Below are 11261 nucleotides of genomic sequence, written 5' to 3' on the forward strand. Positions count from 1 at the left end.
CACAGGAGCACCAATATCTTGTCAACCAAGAAAACAGAGGTGCTTAAGGCATAGTCTATGAATCTAAAAGAATAGAACCAAAAAAATTTAATGACAACTTAAAAAAGCTTTTAGGTATTTCTACTGTTTTATGTAAAGGCCTATTTTTTAAGTGTTTTTTTTTTTTTTTTTAGTTGTAGATAGATAGCATGCATTTATTTGTTTACTTTTATGTGGTGCTAAGGATTGAACCCAGTGCCTCACACTTGTGAGGCAAGCACTCTGCCACTGATTTACAGCCCCAGCCCAAAACCTATTTTTAAATGTTTCTTAATCATCACATTATTACTTGTGGAAGGAGAATATGTTTTGCTATTGTTCTTATTTTCTAGTCATGAGAAAATAGCAATAAACTATGTTACCTATGTGTACAAAAACACAGTGTCTCCGGGCCAACGAGTTTACAATCCATTCCTGTTGGTGATCGCCAGCTCACAAATAACCTGTTCTGTAAGCGCATAGGTAAAACTTTCTTTTTGTATCCTTCATATTCTTCAGGAGTAAAAAGTTTCCCTCCATCGGCCTCACCAACAATTCTACAACAGAAAACATTGGTCTTATTACCCTTGAGAATGTTCCAGGTTACACATACTAAACTCTAAAACTATACTTGTATAGTTAAAGGAAAGGCTGCTTTGAGGTTTTTTGTTTGTTTGTTTTGTTTTGTTTTAGACACCTGTTAAAAGCCACATTACAAACAATGAGAATAAAACTTTTGCTTCTGATGGCATTCAGCCATGCTACCCCAAAACATGACTCCTTGGCATCTGAGGAAGCAGCAGAAGCAGGAAGGCCACTCTCACCTTCCCTGTGTTCTTCTTCCATGCAGTAGGTCATACATCAGTCATTCCAGAGGTCCCCTCCCCATACCTGAAGGAAAAGCACATGCTGGAGGAGATACCATGACAGGGAGAAGAATCTGAACAAATAGGCCTTACTAAATGCTCCCCAATTTGTACCATTAGGACACACCCTTTTGTCCTTTGGTCATACTTCTCCAGGACTTTCCACTCTTCATCAAACCTAAGCATAAAAACACACAAGATCTCCTGTTTCTTTGGGTCTTCACTTCTGAAGGCTCCATGTCATATAAACTGAAATAAATTGGCAAGCTTTTCTCTTGTTAATCTGTCTTTTATCATAGGTACCTCAGCCACGAACCTAGTGAAGATTGAAGAAATCTTTTCTCTCGTAAATTAAAAGTCAATGATTTCACACCATCTGCCTTTACTGATTAAGGCATATCAATGGAAGATTACTATATATTTATCTCAATTTCTCCTGTGATTCTGAGTCAGACAGGTTCGTTCATCTGATTAAAATCGAGAGCCTAAGCTGCTGAAAATCTAATGTTTTTGTCTTTTTAAAGATAGTACCAGCAATAACAAATCAATGAAGAAGCCAACCATGACTAATTCCATACCTGAACCCAAGCCCTGGCCAGGAGTTTAATTTTATGTAGGCTCTAAAAACATGCTTGGATTTGCACAGGCTCATACTGACACCTGTGTATTGGACAATTAGGTGTTTCATTGCTTAATTTCAGATTCCAAAATTTTATGGGAAAAATCAAGCCATCACTATTTCTAAGGGGAAAAAATTTTGTCTTTCTGGAGGAAAAGAAGGTACAACTAAACAAAGGTCTTCAAAGAGGAAGACATTTCTCCATGAAAATGCCCTCTAACCTCTAAAAATCATAAAGTTTCATTTGTAAAATGCAACATAACTTTTTTAATGCAATACATACATTTTACCATACTTTGAAACTGTTAGTTGAGTAGAAAATAAAAAAACAATTCATAAGTTATGAAATTCCTCAACTTCTTCCTTATTTAAGTAATTGAGATATACTATAAAATTTTTTTTTTGTTTTTTTTTTTTTGTTGTTGTTCGTTTTGGCAGAACCCAGAGGGACTCTGCCACTGAGCTACATATCTAGCCCTTTTTATTTTATTTTGAGACAGCCTCTCTCTAAATTGCCCAGGTCACACAGAATCTTTACATTCTTCTGCATAAGCCTCCCAATTTGCTGAGATTATTGGCATGTACCAACATCCCTGTCCAAAGGACATTTTCTTCCGAGAAAAACTGAGGGTCATTACACTTTATTACGGCTATCAAGAATATCTAAGGAGAACAGAAAGATTTTTTAAAATTTTATTTTAGTAGTAGATGGATACAATACCTTTAATTTTGTTTATTTTTATGTGGTGCCCAGATAGAACCCAGTGCCTCATGCATGCTCGGCAAGCCCTCTAGCACTGAGCCACAACCCTGGCCCACAGAAAGATCTTAAAATAAACCATGTTTTTCCCCAGTGTTGGAGATGAAATCATGGTCTCGCACATGCTAAACAAGCACCCTAAATCTGAGCTACATTCCTGGCCATTTTTTAAAATTTTGAGACAGAGTCTCACGAAATTGTCTCACGAAATAGCAAGGACTCTACACTTCCCCTCCCAACTGCCCCCCACCAAAACACGGAGGCATGACCAAATCAAGTTAAACTGAGGAAGAAAAGTTCATTTCTGATGGACACTCATCTTTTTGACCCTTCTCTCAGATTCCCTTTCATATCTAGGCACCCAAGTCCGGTTTTCCTGGCCTTTCTCAAATCCTGATGTTAAACAAGGGATCTGATAATCCCTTTTAAAGAGAAATGTTGAGTGCTATTTATGCTTGCAAAAATAATTTCCCACAGGCCTGCCCCTAGCACAAGCGGAGGCCCACAATCCGCACATCTAAATACCTAAGTTGTGAGAAACAGAAAGTTCAGTGGATCATTTTCAAAACTTACTCTTTAGCCTTTTTGAGATGTAAGATCCAATTGTAGCCATTTTACCTACAGTCCTTCCCTTTGCCCACCCTGATTGTAAAATTAGCTAATCACGTAGATTATAACCCCAGGCTCCTCCTATCAGGACAAGCACAGCCTTAGGGATAAAAGCAGGTGGACTGCCCTCCCAGTGTGCTTGCTGGAGATTTTCTTTGGTGGCATGCCCTTCTGTATTTCTAACATCAGTCAACACCAGGGCTCAGCAACTTGCTCCCAGGGAAAAGGCACAAAAACATGAAGGTTAAAGGAGCTGGTTCTGCCTGCCCTGGGTAAGGGCTGAGTGTAGTTTCTATAACCTGTTTTACCTAGACCACCTAAGAGGACATGGGGACTTACCCATCAATTTCCCTCCACAATCTCACGATTCCAGCTCAGAATTTTCAGTCACTTCTAAGCATTGGGCAAAACTAAACTAGCTGGGCATTCAGCTGGGAACCCATCCGCCAAAGAACCCATCTGCCCTGGTCCCATCCCCCGTCGTCATCGTCGTCATGCCCTCCCCACCACCCGACCTGACCTTTGGAAGTAACCAGCTTTAGGAAGAGCCACCTTCTGCTTAAGGTTTCCCAAGCCCAGCCAGGATTGTGTCACCTATCACCTATACACAGCTCTCCCCTTCAACTTCTCATCCTCCTGACAGGCCTCTCGGTATTCCCCATTCGTCTGTTTTCCAACTGTCGACATTTTTTTGTTAGAAGATGGGGGAGGGACGGAGGAGGGTTAAAAATCCTTCCATTAAAATGCCTCAGCCTTTGTCAGAGCCTTGACAGTGAATCACATCCTCAAGCCAAAGGAGAGGCTGTGTTTCCTGTTTGGGATACAAGACTCCAAAGCCATCAAAACCACACCCGTTGGGGTGTTTTTGTCCAAACCAGCACCTCGGGGTTGGGAGCACGTTCGAAGTTCACGACTTGCCCTAACACTGGAATAACGTGCGAGCTCGAGGTCTGCTAACTGAGTGTGCTCAGTGTGGGATTCTGCAGGGGCCACCTAGGGATGGGGGAAACCACGGGGCTCTGCACCAATATAGTTAACATCCCTCTGGGAAGGGGAGGCAAACCGCCGCGGCAGACCCCGATTGCTGACTAGAACTCCGGGTCAGCATATTTAATTTCAGCAAGACGAGATGTGAAATTAATCTAGGCCTNATGGTAGAGAAGAGTTCTGCCAGTGTTATGCTCGAATTCGGGACCCCCAAAAGACCACCAGAGACCAAGATAGATGTAAGCAGCAAAGAGATGTTTATTGCGAGCTAGCTTGGTCCTTCACACGCACACAGCAACTGGTGACGCTGAGAGGCCCCCGAGCCCAGGGTTTGCAGCAGTTTTATACACTCTTCGGGGAAGGCAGGGACTTCATATACACCATAGCATCTCTTAGCAAATCATCACACACCGCGGGAAAATCATAAGACAACTCTAAAACATGATTAGCATATCAAGTGGCTGGAAAGAATCTGGAAAGGATTATTGGTTAGTTCAAGGGGTTGACACACTTAAAATTGATTGGTTTAAACTGTGAGGATGTCGGATGTCACAAGGGGGTATGGATGTCACAAGGGGGTACGGATGTCACAAGGGGGTACGTGCCAAGCTGAAGGGCTTCTAGTTTAGATATTGGTCACCACACCTAGGTGGGGGCCATCTGGAATCTCAGATATTTCGATATCTTGGCCTATCTTAGGAGATCACCATCTGGGCTTTTCCAAGAACTGTTTCCACAGAGCTTTTCTGTGGTATTTTCCTGACTTTAGGGCTGCAGTAGGTCAGAGGTTAAATTTCAGAGCCAAATGAGGTCTCAAGTAGAATGAGGTTGCTTAGGTCTTTCACCAGTGAACTACATCCCAAGCCCCAAGTTTTTTGGTTTTTTGTTTTTTAATATTTTTATTAGTTGTTGATGAAAATTTTTATTTTATATATTGATTTGTATGTGGTGCTGAGAATCGAACCTAATGCCTCACATATGCTAGGCAAACGCTCTACCACTGAGCCATAATCCCAGCCCCAAGTTTTTTTAACCTTTGGAAATACTTCCCCTAAATTTGCCTGAATTTGAATTACCATGCCAAAGGGGTAGGAAATCCATTACTACTCAGGAGGGAGGAACACTTAAACTCTGAAGCTCCCCAGGAATCCACTATAGTACCCTCTGTAAATTAAAGGCATAACCCTTTTTATTGCCCATCACTTTATTGTGCTTTTCAGAAGTCATTGGTTTTCTGGTTTTGTTTTTACAAATTGAAGGTCTGTGGCAACCCAACATCAAATCAGTCTATCACAACCATTTTTCCAATAGCATGTGCTAACTTGATATCTCTGTCATATTTTGGTAATTCTTATGATATTTCAGAATTTTTTATTATTATTGTATCTGTTATGATCTGTGATCCATAATATTTGATATTACTATTGTAATTGTTTTAAGAGCACCGAACTACAGCATATAAAACAATAGACTTTGTTTTGGTTTTGGTTTTGTGATGCTGAGGTTCCAACAATGGTCCTGTCCAGGGTAGGCAAATTCTATACTACTCAGCCAAAATCCCAATCCTAAAACATTGAACTTGACCAATAAAAGTTTGTGTGTTCTGACTGTTCTGCCTACCTGCCAGTCCCCAATCTGTTTTTACTTCCTCAGGCCTCCCTATTCCCTGAGATACAACATCAAACATAGGCAAAGTAATGACCTGACAATGGCCTCTAAGTGTTCAAGTGAAAGAAAAAGTCTCACACTTCTCACTTTAAATCCAGAGCTAGAGGGCTGGGGACATACATAGCTCAGTGGTAGAGCACTTGCCTAGCATATGTGAGATGCTGGGTTTGATTCTCTTATAAATAAGGAAAATAAAGGTTTGTTGCCAACTAAGAAAACATTAAAAATAAATAAATAAATAAATCCAAAGCTAGAAATGTTTAGGCTTAGTAGAAAGGTGAGACAGGACAAAAGATTTTGTGAAGAAAATTTTAGTGTTCTGCATGAAAAGTCAAATCAGTCACAAACTTATTTTACACCAAATCCCTACTCAGAACAAAACCCTGACTCTCTTCAATTCAGGGAAGGCTGAGAGAGGTGAAGACACTGCAGAAGAAAAGTCTGCAGCTGGAGAGGTTGGTTCGTGAGGCTTAAGGAAAGAAGTCATCTTCATAACATAAAACTGCAAAGCAAAGCAAGAAGTGCTGATGTAGATGCTGCAGCAAGTCATCCAGAAGTTCTAGCAGAAATAATTGAAGAAGGTTATTACCCTAAAGAAGAGATCCAACAGACTTGTACTAGATGAAGATGTGTCTAGGACTGTTAGCTGGAGAGAAGTCAATGCCTGGCTTCAAAGCTTCAGAGGACAGACTGACTTAATTATTAGGGGCTTAACGTAGCTAATGGCTTTAAATTGAAGGGAGTGATTACTTATCATTCCAAAAATCCTAAGGCCATTAAGAATTATACTAAATCTTCTCTGCCGATGCTGTACAAGTGGAACACAAAACCTGGATAACTGCATAGCTTATTGTTTGTTGCTCACTGCTGAGACCTATTGCTCAGAGGAAAAGATATATTTATTTTAAAATATTTCTGTCATTGACAATGTACGTTTGGTAGAAGAGGTCATTCTGAACAGTCCAGACTGTTGCCTGATTCTAGAATTACAAATGAAGAACTGCAAATCTAGATTTGTTGTAATTTTGTCTTTTTTTAATATTTATTTTTTAGTTGGACAAAATATCATCTTTATTTTATTTATTTACTTTTGTGTGGTGCTGAGGTTTGAACCCAGGGCCTCACACATGCTAGGCGAGTGTTCTACCACTGAGCCACAACCCCGGCCCCAAATTTTGTCTTTTAACACCATGAAAACATTAATATCTCATGGGAAATCAGAATATCAATAGTAATGGGAGTTTGGAAGAAGTTGGTTCCAACCCTCAGGGTTGACATGCAGTGGCTCTAGATGTCAATGGAGGAAGTAACTGCAGATATGGTAAAAACATTAAGAGAACTAGAAATAGATGTAGAATCTGGAGATGTCACAGAATTCCTGCAATCTCATGATAAATTTTAATGGATAAGGAGTTGCTTCTCATGAATGGGCAAAGAAAGTGGTTTCTTGAGACGGAACCTACTCCTGGTGAAGATGCTGTGAATACTGTCGAAATGACAAGAAAGGATGGAGAATATTACATAAACTTAGCTGATAAAGTAGGGACAGGGTTTAAGATAATTGGTTTCAAATGCAAAAGAATCTCTACTGTGGATAAAATGCTATGAAATAGTATTGTATGCTACAGAGAAATCTTCCATGACAGGAAGAGTTGACCAATGCAGCAAACTTCAAAAAAATAAAAAATAAATAAAATAAAAATAAAGAATTGCTACAGTCACCCCATCTTTAAGGAACCACCACCCTGATGAGTCAACAACCATCAACATCAAAACAACCAGTAGAAAGATTACCCCTGTCTAAAGGTTCAGGTGATTGTTAGCATTATTTTAGCAATAAAGTTTTTTGAATTCAAGTATACACTTTTTAAAGACATGCTCTTATACACTTAATAGACACATGTAGAATAGAAACATAATGTTTTTGTGCACTGGAAACCATCCCCCGCAAAAATTCATGTGACGCCCTTTATTATAGTGCTCACTTGTTTGCACTGGTCTTCAACCATATCCACCATATCTTCAAGGAATGACTGTTTATATTAACTAACAGAATGGGCAAATAATAAGAAAATATTGAACTACAATGCTTCATTTCAAAAGTAGTTTCTTACATTTTTCAGGTCCCAAAAGTAAAATATTATGTAGACAACTTGTTTGGGTGCCCCTCTCCCTTATTAGTGCCCTTTGCCCCATTTTGAAGCCATCCCTCTGTTCAGGCAGGTCCCATTGCCACTCTTGACTTCCTGTCTGTTAACCAAAGTATGATAACTCAGCCATCATGTAATAAGCTATGAAGTCTTCCAGACATTTGTACATTTTATAGAGACTTGTTAAGGCTAAAAAGTGTTCAACAGATAAATGAGTAACAAAGTTCTAGCCAATTTGCTGGTCCTACAATCCCTGCAGCACTCCAGCCCCCTCCCCCACCTTCATGACAACTCAAACAGTTGTTCCCTCCTGGCCCAAGCCAGACCTTGATTTTAACAAGGAACTATGTAATGTGTGGTATCTGGTGAAAAAGATGCTTATAGAAAAAATCTCACTAATCCTCAACTCATGTCATATGAGTCTTCTGAGATGCTAGCAGTATTTTCCACTCTTCTGAGATGCTAGCAATATTTTCCACTCTTCTCTACCCTGCAAACTCCTCCCTATCTTTCAAATCCAGGGCAGGCATCTTGTCCTTCTTCCTGCCACTAGCTAAAGGCAGTTCTTCTTAGGTACTCCCCACTGGAGCACTTAGCACTTTGTTTATTATTCTTCTCATCCCTCCAGGCGAATTTTTGAAAGCAGAACTCTGGAAAGCTTCTGTCCCCATTTGTATGTTGAAAATAATAAAAGCATCTCTCCCATGAGAATGAACTGAGATAACTCCTTTAAAGCACTTGCTCCACATTTAATTAGCTCTCAGTAAAGGACAGCTACAATAAAAGTATAATTGTATTGGTGCTGGGAGTGTGACTCAATGGTAGAGCACTTGCCTACCACGTGTGAGGCACTGGGTTGGATCCTCACCATTGCATAAAAATAAATAAAATAAAATGAAGGGATTGTGTCCATCTACAATTTAAAAATTTTTTTTTAAAACTGTACTTGTATAACCTTGGGTATTGCTACAATGTTGACATATAATACACTTTATTAAAAGTTTATTAAATGAGTATTAGTTAATGGTCTTTAATACAGTGTTAACCCTGATTTATCAATATTGTCCATTGAAATTTCATGGTCCAAATTGTCATATATCATGTTGGTGTCATTTTGTTTTTGAAGGTAACCCTGCTTTAAAATAGAAAAGTAAATACATTCATATGAGGAAAAAAAATCTCCTTGATTTTATTTCATTAGTATGTTTTAGTTATCTTACATTTTAAAATTAAGACAATATGTTAGACCAGGACGCAAGAAAAGACCACTGACTCCAATTAAAATCAAATTAAAGCAAGCTTATTATTTCAACCGGCCGGGCTGCCTCTCCTTCCCAAAACGGTGGGAACAAGACAGCCACCCCAGCTTTCCTGCAGCCCAGCTTTATAGCCCAGAAAGTTACACAAAGGGGGGTTACAGATAACAGAACTCTGACAAGCATCACACTAATGGTAGTTTACATTTTTTGCTGGCCCCAACATCAGAATTTATGAGGACCATTAGAGCCTCAGAGAGTCGTTGTCTGGCCATGGAAGGCCAATATTTATGAGGTGTCACTAAAGTTTCAGAGAGGGCTGCTATCTGGTCAGAGAGCCAGGCATGGGTGAGTTCAAGGCACGGGCAGGCATTCCAAGCAGATTCAGAATTTGCAGTAATTTATAGTAAAGCCGAAATTATCTTTTCATGGCTTCATGGCTTTGTGGCAAGATGGCTCCCAATTTTAAGAAAAGATCAGGTTGGGTCTATCAAATAAGTTTAAAATTATCCCTTTTCCCTTCTTTTTTGGGGGGATACTTTTCTTGATTCATACATTTAGTTATCTAAAAAAAATAATGACTGCTTTCAAAACTTATTTCATAAACAGATCATGTTTTGTTGTAATTACCCACACAACAAAAATTTTAGTGTATCCTAAACATTTCTAAGTTCCTTACCATGGCCCAATTAACTGGATTACTATCAATACAATACAAATTATAAAACAACAAAAGAATTTGCAAAATTCCTTTTGTTAGAGTCTGTAAACAAGTCAAAATAACACCTGGCATTTTGCCCGGGGAATGTTAGAGTTCGTAAACAAGTCTGGATGGTGCCTGGCAAAATGCCAGAGGGAGTGGTTTGAGAAGTAACAAAAGCAAGCCGTTAAGTGTGGAAATTCCTTATTGGTTGACTGATGTATCTGATTAGATAAGTTGTGTGGAATGTATAAATACTGCTCCTGTCCTGCAATAAACGGTTCCTACTCCTGCTGTATCAACGTTTACAAGTTATTCGTCATCCCCCGATTATTTTGCAGCCGTACTCCGACACCTTTGAGAATTGAGATTTTATTAGATAAAAGAAATTGCTGACTCTTAAAATGTGTCTTGGTCTATATTTTAATTTACTTTTTTGAATTTCTCATAGTGTCTCTCATCTTACTAATCACACAAATATATAAAAATTGACTAGTATGGAGTGGTTTTGGTCAGCTTTTGCATCTGTGTCACCAAAATACCTAACAAGAACAATATAGAGGAGGAAAAGTCCACTTTGGTTTATGGTTTCAGAGGTCTCAGTGTTGAGATGGCCAACCCCATTGTACTGGGCCTCCGTTAAGGCAAAACATCTTGGCAAACTGGTGTGGTTAAGGAAAGCAGCTCAGGACATGACAGCCAGAAAACAGAGCTCCACTAACCAGGGACAAAATACAAACCCTGAAGGCATGCCCCCAGTGACCTTCTTCCTTCATTTATATTCTACCTGCTTATAGCTACCGCCCAGTTAAGCCATATCAGTGGATTAACCCACTGATTAGGTTAAGGCTCTCATAACCTAATCATTTCACCTCTAAATATTCTTGTTTTATCTCACACATGAGGCTTAAGGGGGAATACCTCATATGTAAACCAGAAGAAGAGTTACTTTATTTTACTCTAGCAAATTTTACTCTTTATACATTTAAGGAAACTGAATCTTATTGCAGATGTAGTCAACCCTGATCATAGATCTACACTGAACTTATATCTACAACCTATAACCATTCATCTTATAAATATTACCATCTACCTACCTATTCCATATCAAGTATTATACTAGGATCTCAGGGTATAGGGAGATAAACAAAACAGAAAAGTCAGCGGTTGCTATGGTTTGAGTATGCCCTCTGAGGGTTCCTGTGTTGGAAGCTTGGCCTTGGTGTGGCAGCAGAGTTGGTGGAATCCTTAAGAGGTAGAACCTAGTGCTAGGCGATTAGACTATTGGGAATGTTGCCCTCATTAGATTAAAGTAGTTCTCATGGGACACTGAGGGAGTGAGTTGTTATAAAATAGCAAGCCTGACTCCTGCTCCCTCTCTGGCTTCCTTTCTTGCCACCTGATCTCTCCCTCTTGCACACACTCCTGCATGATGCCATCTACCCTGATGGGATATGGATCAAGGAGACATTCATCAAACAGATGGCAGCACTATGCTCTTGAACTTCCAAAATTTTGAGCTAAATAAATTTGTTTCTTTATAAAGTACTCAGACTCTAGTATTTTGTTATAGCAGTGAGAAATGGACTAATATGGTAATGTGTTATCAAGAAGAAAAAAAGCAGATT

The 11261-nt window shown here is 39.3% G+C and overlaps 1 protein-coding gene across 1 annotated transcript in view; it reads right to left on the reverse strand.

Moving 5' to 3' along the window:
* Positions 1–715, reverse strand: part of Fam221a (family with sequence similarity 221 member A) — a 36824-nt gene extending 36109 nt beyond the window's left edge. Inside the window, exon 1 of the mRNA XM_048786303.1 lies at positions 402–715. Within this exon, the coding sequence (XP_048642260.1) occupies positions 402–499 (98 nt within the window). The 5' untranslated portion in view covers positions 500–715. The remainder of the gene's footprint in view (positions 1–401) is intronic.
* Between the last annotated feature and the right edge of the window lie 10546 nt (positions 716–11261).

This window comes from Marmota marmota, unplaced genomic scaffold, assembly GCF_001458135.2.
Source record: "Marmota marmota marmota unplaced genomic scaffold, marMar, whole genome shotgun sequence".
NCBI classification, from domain to species: domain Eukaryota; kingdom Metazoa; phylum Chordata; class Mammalia; order Rodentia; family Sciuridae; genus Marmota; species Marmota marmota.